Source organism: Takifugu rubripes, chromosome 9 (genome assembly GCF_901000725.2).
Source record: "Takifugu rubripes chromosome 9, fTakRub1.2, whole genome shotgun sequence".
NCBI classification, from domain to species: domain Eukaryota; kingdom Metazoa; phylum Chordata; class Actinopteri; order Tetraodontiformes; family Tetraodontidae; genus Takifugu; species Takifugu rubripes.
In genome coordinates this window covers 12145207-12162691 of record NC_042293.1, presented here as the reverse complement: position 1 = coordinate 12162691, position 17485 = coordinate 12145207, and the positions used below count along the sequence as shown (strand labels likewise).

At 48.8% G+C, this 17485-nt stretch overlaps 1 protein-coding gene across 1 annotated transcript; it reads left to right on the top strand.

The window, feature by feature from the left end:
- The first annotated feature begins 363 nt into the window (after positions 1–363).
- On the top strand, positions 364–15997 carry nuak1b (NUAK family, SNF1-like kinase, 1b). Its single transcript, XM_029841488.1, has 7 exons — positions 364–1581; positions 5468–5588; positions 8765–8916; positions 10011–10076; positions 10168–10287; positions 11536–11668; positions 11797–15997. Exons 1-7 carry the CDS (start codon positions 1294–1296, stop codon positions 12888–12890), a joined length of 1974 nt encoding a protein of 657 aa, XP_029697348.1. The 5' UTR covers positions 364–1293; the 3' UTR covers positions 12891–15997.
- Positions 15998–17485: the final 1488 nt, after the last annotated feature.

Below are 17485 nucleotides of genomic sequence, written 5' to 3'. Positions count from 1 at the left end.
AAAGGCCTCTCTAAGATGTGGAACAGGCTATGGATGTGCGCGGGGAAGTCAGTTTCTTAGGGTTGAATATTGTCATTATTCTTTTCGCATGGCTCCGGTCAGAGTTTTAATCCCATCCATAATAACAGGCTACAATTGTATTTAAAATGTTTAAGGACATTTATTTAGGTTCTACTAAATGGGTGTGAAATGCACCCAAGGATGAAGATGATTGTATTAGACCCATCAATGAATGGTGGGACATTTCAGACACATACTGGGGACAATGGGGATGAGTGAATGGGTGGATGGGGGCGCGCTCCCAGTCACGCCCACGATGCGCGTCAGTCACACCGTGTCAGAGATGAGAGAGAGGCGAGGAGAAGCACAAAGAAGGGGAGAGGAAAGGCGAAGGAGGAGGAGGAGGAGGAGGAGGTCTGCGCAAACCCCGCCTCCGGCCACGGATCCTGCGCGGATCCTTATCCACAGCCCCGCACGTTGGCTGGAGAGAGAGAAACAAGGCAGGGAGAGGAAGCTGGGGGAGCAGCGACCGCACCATGGCCCAAACCCGCAGCTCTCAGCTCCGCACAGTGTCCGATCGCAGCGCACCTCCACCGCAGCCGAGCCCCGCACGGATCAGACAGTCGCGCACCAGAAGCGGGTCCAGATGAACGGGCAGCCGCACCTGGACAAAATGAGGGTCATCTTCATCCAAAACGCCGGTTTCGTCGCAGCTTTCTCGCCTTTTAGACGTGAGTCGGTGATGTCGGCAGCGTTTAGGACGACAGATAAGGTGACCGATCTACAATCAGCCTCGGCTGGGTCATGTCAGGCAATTAAGGAGTGAGGAGAGCCATATTTGTTCTATTATTCGATTCGAGCTTGCACACGTTATTGCCAATATATCATCTTTAAATCGAAAGTGTAGTCGGCTTTCGGCATGCTGCCTGCTGACCATTTCTGAATACATATTTCTAGTACGAAATCCATAGATTTTAGTGTTATTGGGGATATAGGACTATGTATCAGGTAATTATAGACCGATGATGTCATTTTAGACTTTTTAATACGTAATCCATAGTAGACTGATTATATAGCGATAATATCATGAATAGGTAGGAGGAATTCTCATTGATCAGAGCATATTGATCAGCTGAGACAATCTGGAAATGTTATCCACATGTAATAATGTGACTAGTATGTAATTTATTTATTTATTGTCTCTCTTATTAGACCCGTGAGTATTATCAGTTTCAGGTAGATAGTTTGATATATTTAACAGTGGGAAGGGCGCTTGAACGCCTCCCCACTTAGATGGAAACCGCTTATTTATCGCCCCACCGGGGGGCAACTCGTCCCGGGACCCAGAAGGGCCATGCCTCCGCGGGCAAACCGGCGGGGGGCGACCCCTCCCCTCCCCAGCCAAATCCAACCGTGCTGCCCGCAAGCTCGCCCGACGAGACACCTGGACGGAGGACCTCCGGTGTGAAGAAGCACCACCACAAGCACAACCTGAAGCACCGCTACGAGCTCCTGGAGACGCTGGGACGGGGCACCTACGGCAAGGTCAAGAAGGCCATCGAGCGGCACTCGGGCAGAGAGGTGAGTGAAGCAGAGGCGCTCCCTCTCTGCAGCTGTTGTGGCTTTAAACCAGGACAGAAAAGTCCCTGAATGATTGCTTTTGTTGCACAGAGGAGCGTGTGCATGTCTTTCCCTGGGGGGGGGGGGAATTCCCCGAAGCATTCTTAGAGTCTGGGAGTTGTGGTTCGCACACGCCTTGTGCTGTGCTGGGCCTCACGACCGGATGCTGGTGTGAAAATCCGGCTACTGACTGACGTGACCTCAGTGATCAGAGCCCCCCCGAAGACAGATAACCACCCCTTCTAACCGCGCCCCCCCCCCAGCTTCGCTTTAATCGCCGCAGTTTTGTGTTCACGTTTTGCTCCGGGGCTGGCTACAGTGTTCTCCCTCCCCTGACGTTTGCACGTGTATCAGGATTTGACCCCCGATCCAGTTTTGGCAGGATGCGAGGAACTTTCCGAGCGCTGCGGATGCCGGGAGGGGGGGCGGAGGGGAGGTATAGGTCAACAATGTCCACCAGTGGTTTTATAGCTCCTGGCAGATCTGCTGCTGGAGAGGGGGAACATGACCCTGCTGCCAGGGGCTTAGTTTCTCCAGGCCTGTCCTACTTGGCCCCTCGTCCTCGTGTTTTCCTCTTCCTTTTTTCCTTTTTTTTTTTTTTTTTTTGCCACAACAGCTCTGAAGTGAAACAGTAGCCTTTAAAACTCCAACGGAAATTTCAAACGTTCTTATTTCGACATGCACAGAGAAGCTAAACCAGAAAGGGCTGAACTGATGTGCGGATGACATTTCCAAACCCAAACCTCTCTGACACGAACCCGGTTCTGGTACGAACCTCTCGGAGGCCGTCCCAGTTCCTGGTGCGCGTGGGTAATTGGGCCGCATCGCCCGGCAGATGAGCTGCTCCTCCTCTCTGGTATTTAAGGCTTGGAAAACTCACAGAAACCCTCTAAGTAAACAACTCGTCCGCCGTCGGTTTGGGCGCTGCGGTCCCTTCACGTGTATCCAGCTGCCTTCAGATTTAAAATAGCGCGTTGCTAAAGTACAGGACTTCCTCGCGGCGCCGCGTTTTTTTCACGTGGGAGTTTGTGTATCTTAGGGAAGTCCGCCGAGAACCGCCTCCTCTCTGCGTGGAGTTCCAGCACGCCGCAGACAGACGAAGCCCCCGCTTCGAAGACGAAGCCTTCGGTGGCCACGTGCGTCCGGCTCGGCACTCTGAGGGTTTGCTTGACCTTTGACCTGAAGCCAGTCGCTCTTGCCTGTGTGGCAGCGAGGACGGTTATGTAATTATATGACACTCAAGCGTACAGTCGGAGCGAAATAAAAAAAAAACTTTACGAGTGTTTGATGCATGATAGTGAGATGGAGAGAAAGATTTATGATCATTCGTGCGCACGTTGATTAGCCTGTCAGAGGAAGTGGCAGTGATTGATGGCTTTATTGAGCCGAGACAAATTTAGGGATGGTAGACGTCCTGATCTGCAGCGCAGGTGGAGGCGCCTGCGCGGGGAAGAAGCGGTGCACGTTTGCATGCTCGGGAGACTTGAGCGTGTGTGTCATGTTGACGAACGTGAAAAGGTCGCGGTGACAGCAGGGCCTAAAATGGGCCGGGACACATGAAAGGTCACTGGCGGCAGGAAATGAGATGGAGGGGAAGGTTAATATCCTGTATGGGGCGCTGTTTCATATATGAAGGGGGGCGGGGGAGGCTGCACAGAGACACAGGGAAGCCCTCCGCCAAAATAAGAAGGGTCGAAGGGTTAGAGTCGCATTAACGTCAGCTTAAAGCACCAGATTACATCACCTCCCAACAATTGGGCCTCTGGAGAGGCGCACAAGAGGCAAAACACTCCTGCTCTATATGTGGTGCTGTTGATCAGCTCCTACGGTTCCTGGCTGCGTTTGAGAAGATGTGGAAACCCGGTGGGCCCTCGTTCTCTTACTCACCCTCTGTGATTCAGGCACGCACCCTCAAAGCGTCTGATCGCCATGGTCTCCAGATGGGGGGGGGGGGCAGCATCCGATGGATACTTCATCTATTTTAATGGCCTGAGAACGAGCAGGGAGATGTCAGGCTCCAGTGGAGCGGAGCAAAGCGCCGACTTTCACTTCAAACGACCTGTGTGATGCACGGGGTTGGGATGGGGTGGGATGGGGTGGGGTGGGGGGTCCAGACGAGGCCGGCTCCATACCTGTGGGGGGGAGCAGTGGTGCAGCACCTGTTAGCAGTGAGTGACAGTAATAGAGATCCACTTAAGGACGAGCACAACCGTGTCGGCTGGCGAGCGGCTGATCCGCAGTCCACTCCGATGATCCGCGTCGGGGTCCAGACGGGGGAATATGAGGAGAAGATACGAGAAAATACCTGGCTTTGTCTCCGAGAGGAGCTGGCCTGTTCCATTTGTGGCACGGAATGCGATTCGGATGGCGGCGGCTAAAGGCTTTTCTTCACACACTCCTCAAATCCGCCTCGCTGCTCAACATCAGGGTTTTAAAAAAGAGGCGTTCCATCGAGCTATGAAGTGCCGATGAGTCTCCTGATGTTAGAGAGACTCGCGCAACCGTTGCCAATTATGAGCAGAGCTTGAGGACACCCCCACCTCAGACCACATTTTGTTCATTATCATATCATTTATCTTAAATCTTTGCAATCGCAGCATCATTTGGAAGGAGCCATTCCGGTCTGGGGTTATTTTTATTGATGTACACAGTAATTAGCTTGGCAATCGCTACTGGTTGTGGTTGCTGCTGCATGGGATAAAGCTGGGCTCAGTGGAATACTTTTACTAGTGTGGAGAGGACAAAAGTTTAAACTAACAGGATTCTGAGTGAACAGACTCAACACCGTCCCGTTCAAAGCAAACCCAGCGTCCATTTCCGAATGTTTAGGCTACAATTATGGCGACTTGTGCTCGACTGTGTATTTTGCATTGGTCCATATGGAGGAGGCTGCAAACCTCTTATTGCCTGAGGTTAAGGATTTGACTTATTCAAGTTGAGGTTGGCTCCTACTTCATCAGCAGCTTTTATCAGGAAAAAATTGCACTCGAACCATTAATTTGGCGTCTTGTGGACCTTCTGACGAGGGAAAAAAACAACAACATTAGGGTTGAGTGTTAAGACCTCGTTTCTGTCATAGATAACACTGATAGATTAGCACTGATTTTCTTGAGTTTGCCTGCAAAGATTACTGAATAATTATCCCCATAAATATTCAAGATGGCTTAGCGTGAAATCTCAAACAGACGTTTACAGTGTCCAGAGAGCCCACTTATACTGTCGATCCCCAGCACCACCGTGTAGCTGACATTTGTGGCTTTGAGGGAAGCGTCTCCTTAACTACTGGGTGGATTGCCCTGGAATTCTGTTCAGACTTTCGCTGCCAACAGCGGATTGTAATAAGTTTTTTGGAACTTGCACGGGTGCAATCATCGGGCCACAGTTTTATCCCCAAATACCTGAAAGGAAGGGTATTCCCATCAGCTTTAGCTCCCCCGCGTGTTACACGGCTAACACAGCACGTTAAAAACACACGCGACATGCAAGTATTTTAACTGCTAACATTATCATAAGCACAGATAACGCTGCAGCATATCTCCTAATGTTATCTCTCTTACTGTAGATGGTTGTCATGGACCCTGACCTCTTTGGCTCGGATCAGAACCCAGCCCAAACACTGAGTTGTATCCAGTTTATGTGAGGTCAGGGCTCACGGCAGAACTGTGAGTCACGTAGTTTGAAACAAATGGAGCGCTTTTCTTTTGCATTATACATAAAGGAGGCGAGATTCCACAATGAGAGACTAAGATGATTAATAGTTGACTGATTTCACTTCGTTGCTCAGTTGGAGGCGTTTGATGGTGAGCAGTATGTTCTGAATCTGTTCTTCTATCTCTGCCCTTTCCAGGTGGCCATCAAGTCAATTCGGAAGGAGAAGATCAAGGACGAGCAGGACATGGTTCACATCCGCCGAGAGATCGAGATCATGTCGTCCCTCCGCCACCCTCACATCATCTCTATATACGAAGGTGAAGGTCTGCAGCGTCGAGGCACACGCACGCTCGCATGCACGTGCAAGGCACAGCCACGCATGCCGGTCTCATTTTGCCAAATCTCGCCCCACCCTGAGCTTGCTCGGCACTCGTGGCCCGGCTCCAGAATTGTCATGTTATGACATGTGGATGTCATAATAGGAGCTGGACTACAGCTCTGGGATGTTATTCATCTCCTCTCCTCCGTTTGCCTGCCTGAGCCGGTTAAAGTCTGGATGGCTTTGACAATGCGCATCTGGATCTGTGTGTGCGTGCATGTGTTGAAGGTTTGTGTGTAAAAGGGGGGGTGGGTATTCTGAGGGATTGTCTCTCCACATCTTAGACGTCTCATGTCTTGTCTCCTCTGGTCTTGATCTCAGGGCCAGACATCTGCTGATACTTAGAGACAACTGCAGCTGGGAATCAGTGCGTGTGCAAGTCTCCTTTAAGACTCGTGTACACGTGTATCCACCTAGAGAGGCACCCAGGTCTGCACCCGAGTCCAGTCCAATGCACTGTGAAGGGAGGAAAGACCCAAGTCCTTCCCCAGAGCAATAGCAATATATATGTGCGTCTTGGGGAGAGGCTCATAAACTATCAAAGGCTTCAAGCCAAGCTCATGTTCCCTCTGGGATCTTTTTATATATGAGTCCTTTTAAATGACCCCAATCACGCTGCAAGGAAAGGTGGGTTCAAATTAATTGCGAGTGTAAAGGTTAAACAATTCCCATTGAATTCCCTCAGAATATTGCTCGCAATTCATCACCGCTTATAATGTAGCCGGGGCCTGCGTACAGGTAGTTAAAGTCACAATGTGCAGCACTTTTGTGTGATTTGTGACTTTTTTCCTCCCGCCTGTGTAAACAAAGCAACAGTTTCGGTGCCCTTTTCAGGAAAGCGGCGAATTGTATCTCGCTCTCCTATCTTTATAGTCCCACTCCCCAATATGGTGCTCGCAGTGTGAATATATGACAAACATCTTTTATTTGCTCTGGGAATGTGCCAACAGTCAGCTGGAGGGCTGAAGTGCAGCTGACTTGAATGTTATGTTGGAGAATGATTAAACAAACGCCGATCTTTATAAACTCCCAGGCCGTTTGGCGCGCCTGATCGTGCTTCCAGCTCTAAAACTCAACCAGACCCATTGCTCTTCAACCGCTCTCCTTATACCCGGTGTTTACTGTTGTGGTCTGGCCCACACCCAGCTCAGTGATATATTTTTGAGGGCCTTAGGTTCGAGGATCTGGGAACACCCTCCTGAGCAGCCCCTGCTAACGGCCTTGCGTGAATCAAAGCCGAACCAGATGTGTTGGAGGATGAATTGTTACCACTCCCTCTGATTCTGCATCCATCAGCATACCGTGAAGGGGTTTTCCTGTCACTCCTGGTGCGTTGCGCTCTCTTTGCTAGAATACACGGATGACCCAGACGCATCCTGCAAACACAGCGGCCACCGCAAGTGAAAGTGCGGTGGCAGAAGTCTGACCATCCTGCAGAGAATAAAGAAGGAGATTGGGAGATTTTATTTGCTTTCTTTGCCTGAGCTGTGATTCACGGTGTGGTACGATCCGCCACTACAGCCAGCTGAGGCTTCTCTAAAAAGTCGCCCGCTCTGCAGCTTCCCGTTGATTCATGATGTCTGTGTGTAAATGTGACATTTGTTTCCATCTGCTGACTCCCAGCAAGAAAACAAAGCGTTGTCCAAAAAACTGTTCCTTTTTAGGGGAAAGGGGGGAATCGTGAGGTGATATAAAGTTAACAGACATTAAAAACAATGGCCCAGCTGTGAGGGAGAACATTTATTGCATTCATTATGCCGCGTGCTCTCAAGGTGACATAATCCACGCAGGTAAATTAAACCACGAAGATCTTTTTATTGCAGTAGCTCGATAACAAAGTAAAGATTTGTCCAAAACACATTTCCAGTCAGGTTACCTGCAGCAACTCCATAAAATTAAAAAAAAGTTCCAGTGTGAACCCGTGAAGCCAAAAAAGCTTGCTTTTAACAGCGTTTGAAAGGCTTTTAGCCATGGGTGCAAATTACTTGGATTTGATGGCTTAACTTGCTCATAAAAACTCAGTGAGTGACAAAGGAGCCACACTGGTAGGTGGCCGCCCGAATGGGTCACAACAAACACCAGTTATGTAAGCTAGGTAATTATTTCACCACTGGGGGTCAAAGGTGGCGGTCCCAGTGCTGAGAATTGGCTCTTAGAGCGCAGCCTGACGTGACTGACTGAGCGAGTGTCAGCCCCGGTTAGCGCCGCGTCCACCAATCAGGGCTGCCTCCGCAACCCCCCAGGCACAATCAGGGAGCATTATCATCACTCAGCAACTGTGTGTTTTTGTAGAGGATTATATCTTTAAAAGGGCCCTGGGAGGAGGCTGAGGGAAGTGTAGTGTGACAAACTATGAAGGTGCTCACGCAAGGGTGTGGAAAGCAGAGGCCCTTGCTCCCCCCCCCCCCCCCCTCCCACCCCCCCCCCCCCGAACCTGCTGTGTGGGAAAACCAACCCACACAATAATGACTCTTAATGCCAAATACATCGTTGTCATCTCCACATGTTCACTTCCCTCGTGGCGACGGAGCGAGAGTGTCGAACACGTTGAAGCCTTCAGTTTGGGATCTGAAGTACACAAACGAGGGTTTTCGGGTGCTTTCTGCCAAATTGGTCACTGTGATCTTTTGTTTCTTGGAAACCCGCTGCTGCGGTTGAGATTGTACAAGTGCGTTGCGAAATGTGTTGACATGAGACGGAGTTCAAGCGCGTCAAGGTCACCGTCTGACACCGATCGAATGCCAGCCCCCCCCTTCCCCGTCCTGCGAGGCCGACTGTTGCTCTCCTTGACTTCCTGCTCCGTCTGTTTTCACCACGCTGGTCTCCGAGGAGCGGGCCTGATTGAGTTAACAGCCCCTCCTTGTGATGTTGTGTCCCAGCCAGACACATGAGGTGGAGATTGGGTGATGTAACCCAGAGAGAAGTAATGTGGAGCTCTTGCTTCAAAACAAGGGGGGGGGAGTCAATTGATTTGCCCTGTTTTTATTTTCACATAACAACCTTCCATCTTTAAGAGTTTAACCTGCTGGCGTCCTGTTTCCTTCCATGAGTTTAGATTTATTTCTCCAAACGGAGGTATGAACTGAGTCCTGCTGGTCTCTGGTCTTTTCACAGTGTTTGAGAACAAGGACAAGATCGTGATTGTGATGGAGTATGCCAGCAAGGGCGAGCTCTACGACTACATCAGCGAGCGCCGACGCCTGAGCGAGCGGGAGACCCGGCACTTCTTTAGACAGATAGTCTCCGCTGTGCATCACTGCCACAAGGTGAGGACGTCCCAACTGAAAAGCCTCCACATTTATTTTGCTGCTCCCTTTAGGCTGCCTTTGCCTCCGTTGCGCTCGGCCAATATCAGCTTTTCCAGGCTGAAGCGCCTATTTGAACGTGAACAACGCGTCTTCGGGGTCCGTAGCTGGTTAATCTGCAGACCCTCGACACGTCGCGCTGGCCGCTGCCTGCTGGTTTAAGGGGTCATCTGTTTCTGAGTGAAGATGGAACACACGCTGGCTTTATTCCATCTCCCGCTCTGATTAGTCTCCTGCGAGTAGGTCCAGCAGTAATTCTGTCCGTGTCTTTCTGACACGCTGATGGATGTCCCCAGATCCCCCTAAAGCCTTTCGCTCGAGAGCCCCAACCCCACCCCCGTCACCCCCTGTTCTGCACCTCATTAACAATAATCAAAACATCTCAGCATGTTCGCATGACCGCCCCCCCCCCCCCCATCCACTTCCTATCTGCTGTGATGTCATGGACCTCAGACAGGAGTGTCCTATGCGTCCATGAATCATAATCCTTAGATAATCCCTGGTGTGAATCACTGACACGTCCAACAGGCAACTATGCATTGTTTTCCTCCACCAATCACAGAGCCGCCCGGGTCATGTGATTATGAGCTCTTTACTCGCCATCATCCAGTCAACGCTACCCCGAAGAGGAGCGTTCACTTTCCGCACGCGGCATGAGTCGCGCCTGTCTGCATACCACATGTTAATTCCCAGGCTCTTTCTTCTTTTCTGGACCCCTGAATTAACAGCATATTTGTTTTTAATCCCATGAAGTTGCGAGAACATCGTTCATACGGGGCGGTAATTACAAGATCATGTATATGTGACACATGTGAACCATTTCCAAAAAGAACATCGCAGCAGATGTTGGTACGGAGACCCCAGAGGGGACAAGGCCAATTAAAGAGTACTAGACCAAAGGACGGTGGTGAATTCCCCCGGAGAGCTGCCAGCCAGCATTGTCAGTGTAAATCCTGGCTCACTGCTGCAGACTGTTTGTTACTTGGCTCCACCACGTATGAATTATGTATTGATGGATGAATCAATTATACGTTTTTCCCCTCGTTCTTTTTCAGAATGGTGTCGTGCACAGGGATCTGAAACTGGAAAATGTGCTACTGGACGAGAACCACAACATTAAGGTACTTGAACCTTTTGCTTTCCACAACTGAGGGGAGAGAATCAAATAATGAGATTTATCCGTCGAAGCTCACGTGTCCTGGATTTCTGCAGATTGCTGACTTTGGACTGTCCAACCTATACCATAAAGACAAGTTGCTGCAAACCTTCTGTGGCAGTCCACTCTACGCGTCCCCTGAGATCGTCAACGGGAGGCCGTACCGCGGCCCAGAGGTGGGTCCTTGTTTGCCGACGGGTGCGTTTATTCATTTTTTTTTAGGACGGGATGATTTAACTGGTTTATTCGGCTTTAATCATCATTATCTCTGTAATTATTATCATCACACAGAATATACACAGCACTGGATGGGATTACTTTGTCTTCCTTTGATTGGATTACTGTTAGTCAATGGAAAGCTCCTTGCCCACTAATGCTCAACGGGTCAAATATTGCCTCCCCTCCCTGAGCTGTGGCCTTTGAAGTGAGGAACTGAAGGATGTTTTTCCTCCTTTCTCCCTTTTATAATGGGATGGAAATGAATTGCACAGCCTCAAAAAGACGCTCAAGGTCAATATCAAACGACTGCGGTCAAAGAGAGAGTGAAATTGTTTCCTCTCAGCTGCATACCTGGTAATTGCAGTGATTCTGGAGGGCGTTGTCCTTGCATTGCTGGGATAAAACAAAGCGAAAGCAGGGAAAAGCTTGTTTTTTTATTCAACTCCAACCATTCAATTTAGCATAATTCTCTATAATTTACTCCAGAGTGTCAGAATGGGATGGCGGTACGATCCCAATCAAAATTACAGAACTTCGGTTGGGGCGAGACCGCAAATTACAGCAAAACACTGGCAGCAAAAATAGAACACAACAATGGCGCATGCCCTGCCTCGCCCTGGGAACAGACCAGTGACAACAAAAGAGTGAAGCATTCTTGATGTGGCTCCAGATCCTTAGGAAGAGTTAATGGGTGAGCAAACAGCTCTTATCTGATTTCCTTTTGCGAGTCTATGGTTTAAAGCTTTAGCGACTGGCGCTAGGAATACACTCATCTTTCTCAGCGTCCCCCCGCTGTCAGTCATAGGCAGAAACCCACAAGGAGACAGGGATTGCTGTCTCCTGCGAGTCTTCAGGGACCAGGTGGTCTCTCTTCCCTTCCCTTCCCTGCCAGACTCGCTGCCTGGTTCTGTTCCCACCACTTCCCACACAGCTCTGCACCTTCTCATGTCCCAGACGGCGAGTCTTATGTAACGGCTTCCTTAGAAAGCCACATCGCATTAGGTCGCTGGTCAGAAAGTACTTGCTTCTGCCTGGCGGAGCAGGAGAGATCAGGGAGGAGTTATCTCTGTGGAAACAAGCCATTTCCCAATGGAGTAATGGGATTTGTGAGTACTTCCATGGAAGACTTGCACCGCTCTTGCAGGGATGTACTTGTGTGCTAAGCTTACGCGAGGCTAAATGAATGATTATTTTGTCTACATCAGGTGGACAGCTGGGCTCTGGGGGTGCTGCTGTATACGCTTGTTTATGGAACCATGCCATTTGACGGGGGAGACCACAAGAACCTCATTCGCCAGATTAGCAACGGCGAGTACAAAGAGCCGACTCAGTCGTCAGGTAACGCAGAAACTCTGGCTCCTCTTTTTCAAATCACAATGAGAAAACAATGGCTTTTTCTTGAAAACAGGAGCAATTTCTGAAATGTGCTGGGGAACATTAGTTTAACCTTATTCCTTTTCTGTTAGATGCTCGAGGACTGATCCGCTGGATGTTGATGGTGAACCCCGAGCGGCGAGCCACAGTAGAGGACATAGCTAACCACTGGTGGGTAAACTGGGGCTGGAAGAACAGCGTGTGCGACTGCGAGACCCAACGCGACCACGGAGGCTCGCCCATGCTGGCCCGCTTCATCGATTGGCAGAACCGCACTGAGCCACGTAGTTCCGGAGTCAAGGGGGCGGCCATGCCACAGCTGCTGCGCCAGAGGCCCAAAAAGTCCAAGAAAGAGAACGCAGAAGCAGGACAGTCAGGTTGTGGAGCAGAAGATAAGCCCGGGCTGAAGAGACCCAAAGGAATCCTGAAGACCAGGCACACGGAGGAGCAGCAGTCTGCCAGTGGGGAGGAGGTGGAGCTGCGTCAGGCGGCGCTTCCTCAGCAAGCTGAAGGTGGAGAAGAAGCCTCCAGCCCAGACCAAGAGGAAGAGGAGAGGAGTCTAGCTGGAGGTTCCCCAGCCAAGATGGTGCCCTCTCTGCCTAAAAAGGGCATCTTGAAGAACAATCAGCAGCGGGAATCAGGGTACTACTCCTCACCAGAACGCAGCGAGTCCTCTGAGCTTTTAGGGGGTGCGAGTATGTCTCTGGTGGCCACCTCTCCACCAAAGAGGATGATGGGAAGAAAGGGCATCCTGAAGCGAAACGGCAAGTACTCCACCTACAGCGGCCCCCCCTCCGCAGCAGCAGTGGCCGGGGTCCTGGGCGAACCTTCCCCCTCCGCCGACTCGGGTCTGTCCCGCAGCCAGAGTCGGCCCTCCAGCATCGTCGGGGAAGACAGCTCGGTCCTGTCTCTCTCCCCCAGCTCCCTCAGCAGTGCCGAGTGGCATCCTTCGACCCCTCATCTCCGCCCCAACATCAGGGCGTGCGTGTCAGCTGAAAACCTGCTGCATTTGGCCAATTTCAAAGGCTTCCAGGCAGCCCCACCTCACCAGGGACCCAAGTTCACCAGGGGAAGCAAAGCGAAGGGCTCCCCAGGGGACAATGGCAGCTTCACCTTGCTGGGGGACCTGGAAGACATGACTCAGGTGTACCAGCAAGCCCTGGACATCAGCAGCAACCTCACCTAACAGTCAAGCGGCAGAAGAAAAGGGAGCAGAACAGAACTGTGTGTGTGTTTGTGTGTGTTTGTGTGGGTACAGTGTGTAGGTACGGGTGGCCTTAACGACCGGTCTGTTACTGGGATACACCTTCTGGGAAGCCGTGGTTTTGCATTTGAAAACGAAACCATATTGAATGATACATCGTCACGCACACGTGCACGCACTCAAACACTTCGGTGCACTTCACCGGCCTAAGGATATCCAGTTAGGGTCTCACCAACGAGGTAGAGGAGGAGCTGGCACGTGAAAATGCCACCCAGTCCGCTCGCGCGGCCCGCCCAGAGACTACGCTGTGTTCAACATGTTTACATATTCAGCAAAAAGGAAAGTTAGAATCACAAACACGGCCACCAGAACCTGGTGGGCTCCCCCCGCGCAGCACCCATTCTGAGTTTACAGAAGCACCTTAAAACTCACACGGGGCACATGCTTTTGTGATCTTTACTTAGAAAAAAAAAAGAAGAAACAAAACCAGGGTCTTGTTCTGAAAATAACTGACATTGTTTATTATTTATTAATACTGTATGTAGCTTTTAGCTTTAAGTGCAAAACTGGTGGGTCCTGGCTGTTACTGGAAGAGTCCAAAGCTCCTTGTCTCCAATGCTTTGAGGGGAACTGACATATATAATTACCAGAAACAAATATCTACTCTTTATATATAAATATGTCTGCGTTAGTAAAACCAGTAGGCAAATACACCTTTATAAAAGTGTGTGTCCTATATATGCGCATGATACTGTCAAATATGTAGGAAGTGCCTTTTTGATTCATGATATAAATTATGTATGTCACTTCCCTAAAGTGGAGGGGAAAGCCAGGGCAACCCATTATCATTTGTCCTTTTTTGATGTGGAGACCCAGGGCGTTTTGCACGAGCGTGACTGCTGGGGTTCAAAAGTGACTCCTTCTGCTAGTGGGATCACAGACATAAGCCAGGATCTACAGTCCACCTGATAAAGGCCACCTCTGTGGTCTCTGTTGGGTTTAAAGTCCATAGTTTGTCAGCAGTGGAGGCGGCTTGCTTGAGTGCACATTTGCTGGGAGGACCGAAAGGCCTGGAGGGACTCACCTAGTGACACTAGACACCATCTCACAGTCCTGGAATGTGCCTGGTTTCTTAATTTTGGTTGTTTCACATCGTCAAGGCTGATAATACAAGCTATTTAGCAAGAGATTCTTTTTAGGCGGGTTGTTTGAGCAGCCTAAGACAGGTAAAGGTTCAGAACGGTAGTTAATATTTGACCTGAAGCTCTTCAAAAGAGCCAAGCAAAGTAGTTCGGTTTAGCCGACTCAGCAGATTCCCCAGACTGGGCCCGCAGACGTTTGGTTGCTCATGATCTCTATCAGCCCGAGCCCGAGTCAGCACAGGTGGGATCTGCGTTACTCGCTCATACCTCCCCACCCCCACCCCCTGCTGTGTATACTGGAATATAATGTCCACTAAGCACAATTAGCCAGCTATTGTTTTGACAGAAAAGAGGGAGAAAGCGTGAGCAGAATTACGGCCAGAAGGAGACGAAAGTGTGAAAGTGTGAAGCCTGGATTAGTGCACAGATGGAAGAGGGAGAGGCGGCGTTGCTTTTAGTTTGGAAGGTCTGGTTATGTAGAGTAGCGAGTGTACAGAAAGTGAGTTGAGAGCAGATGGAAAGTTTTAGTTCGAAACCAAAGATGTTCTGTGGCTTTGACATGAATCAAGTTTTTTGTGAGCATAGACGTGACACCAGTGAATGAAATCACCCCCTGCTGGGGCCCAACCTCCTGTTTTATTTTCCTTTTTCTCACTTTTGGAGATGCTGGAGGCTGTTGATACAGCTTGATTGTGACTTCCAGCGTGTGTTCTTTAAGGCCTCGGCGCGTTCACCCACCGGCCAAGAGGTGCAAAGGTGACTGACATCATCCAAAATATCAAATGATGTGGATGGAAAAACAGTAGATGACCCCGAGGAAGCACATCACGTGTTGGATGTTTTCCTCCCGTGTGAAGGATCGGTCCTGGGTGTGGAGTTCAAATGAAAGACCCCTTGCATATTATATTGCATTTTATTGCCTTTTGTATTTTATTGTCAACTGGATTTACAGTGAGAAAATTATACTATGTTAGTATTTTTGTTTTATTATGCCTCTGTTTTTGATTTTCCAAAATATAAGAAACTTTATATTGCTCTATGTCATCGCAAAAGAATGCCTGCTTCCTTGAAGTGTCAGAAATTCCCTTCAGAAACGGACCTTTAGGACCCGAAATTGGTTTGAGTCCCAGCTTTCCGATGTTTTGATACACCTGTCAGCGAGACAAGCCAAAAAGCGCCTCGCCACGGCAACGCTCGGCTACTGCAAACGAATTGGAACACTGGAAAATGCAAGAAGATGTACTAATATATCAATCGGGGAAAAAAAATAGTTTCCACCTCTGTTAAAGTAGCGGAGGTTCAAAATGCTGGAACAACTGGAGAAAAAAGGAAATAAAGCAATGGAAAGAATCTGAGTGAACCTTACCTCTGGCAAACTGGAATAAGTGGTGTGTATCGTTTAGTTAGCAGGAAGTCTAATCATAGGAAAACTTGACTGGATTTTGTTATGACATTAAAAAAATAAAATAGTATTAATATGTTATTTAAGTATTATTTTTGTTATGTCTCATTACCATAGTTGGCTATTGTTGGCCACTTGATTTTATTTTATTTTATTTTTTTGGTGATTTCTAGACTGCAAAGGTGGTTTAAGGTGCGTGCCTTTGGTATCTTATAAGATTTTCTTTTTTTGATAATGAAAATTGATATCAATGTTTTTTATACTTGTATTTATTGGTGATCAAGCCATTTCACTTATTACTGAAAACAAACCCTTTCGGTTGGCCGTGCCGGATGTGTTCTGGACAAACTGCACAGGAAAACTTGGAAAGCGGAATCATCACTACCAAATCAACAGCCAAACTTAGAGCTGAGAGATCGACTTATGAATATTAAAGCTCCATCAATCCTGTAAAATGTCTTAATTCATCCGCCCGGGTGTATTTCTACTCAACACAATGCCTCTGTTGTACTGTATCAACTCAAATAAATGGATCTGGAAAGTTACACTTGTTTGGTTTGGTGCTGTGTGTGGTCTTTTGGGTTTACGAAAAGCTCCGGGAATTAAACACATCGTGCCGTAATCAGAGCATTCCCCCTGAGGAGAACAAAGACACTAATAAATTGAGATATAATTTTAAAAGGATTAAATATTACTTTGTATATCCCAGTTCTAAACACCCTCCACCTTTTCCGCCTCAGCAGAATAACAGGGTTGAATCCCTGCAGACTTTGAGGCGGGATTCCAAGATGGAAAGATGCTAATATTGCCTTTTAAGTTATTTATATTTGATCCTGTGGTGGAGCTACTTTAATAAATAGTTGCAGGGATCAGAACAGGGCAACGCTACAAATGCTCCATCCTGCAGCTGGGCATACTTAAAGCAACCCATCAACCATGTCCCCATTTCTTCTTCTTTTCCTGGAATTTCTGACCTAAAAACCTATATGAAACCCCGAAGGGTGTCGGCATCGGCGATCCACTTTTCAAAGGTGATCTATTTTCATCTCCTGAATCAAGTTAACTGTCCGTAAAGGACAAGGCTCAGAATGGGGACGGGTCAGTTAGAAAGCGTTCATCCAAGCCTCACAGGGGGACCATTTTTGGGGCACTGCAATTAGCCAGTGTTTCCACCAACTTTCAGCTTAACTGAATCTGATGTTTGTCAAACCCTCAAACCGAGTTAGAAGCATTAAAAAACCATTCGCTCGGGGTTTGAAACGTAGCTGTAAAAGTTTGCAGTATTGTTGCTAATAGGGCACGGCGGTTCTGCTCAGCTCATTGGTCACCATAAATTCCAATTCCAGCCTTCTTGATGGAAATGAGCTCCGTGATCCTTTTTCCAGCTTCAAAAATACTTTAAACTCGATTTTATTCCTCACAAACCTTGTCAAGCTAATTGGGTGAGCACACACAAGGGTTTGTACATTCACTGGATTTTAATCTACAGCAGGCTGCTCCAGACCAGACGATGTCTGACTGTTTTGTACTTTGGGGTTGGGGGGAATAGATGTTCTACAGTCAATGGAAATGGTTTAATTCCTCAGAAAAAACAGGACCCGTGTTTGCATTGAGTCTGGACATTAAAGGAGCTGTCGGCCCCACTTCAGGAATCTGGCCAACGACAATGCTAATGAGGCAACGAGAGCCAAAGGCAGCAGGTGAACGGCTCACCTGAGCGTCACTGGAACCTCCAAACGCATCAGGAAAACACCTCGGCGAGCGTCTGTCTAGGAGAAGAAACAAAGGTGTTTGCTTTTAAGAGTTGGAGAATCAGCTGATCACCAAGGGAGAACATCGTTTCAGCTGCTGCTATGCTCATTTGATCCACATTTGAAGGGAGTGGCTGGCTGGCTGGTGAGAGGCTCTCCTGGGATTGTGGTACTGACTGGTACAGCAATCACAGGCCAGACACCAGCGAAGGGCTGCAGCCAACTTCAAATGCCTGTAGTGCAGCGGGACTTCAGGGGGACACACTGAAACTGTTATTACCA

What these genes read in the sequence shown, in the direction of transcription:
- nuak1b (XM_029841488.1), top strand. Translation starts at nt 1,294, where the DNA reads ATGGAAACCGCTTATTTATCGCCCCACCGGGGGGCAACTCGTCCCGGG. An exon ending in GGCCGTACCGCGGCCCAGAG is followed by an intron (nt 10,288 to 11,535) that starts GTGGGTCCTTGT and finishes TGTCTACATCAG; the next exon opens with GTGGACAGCTGGGCTCTGGG. An exon ending in AGAGCCGACTCAGTCGTCAG is followed by an intron (nt 11,669 to 11,796) that starts GTAACGCAGAAA and finishes CTTTTCTGTTAG; the next exon opens with ATGCTCGAGGACTGATCCGC.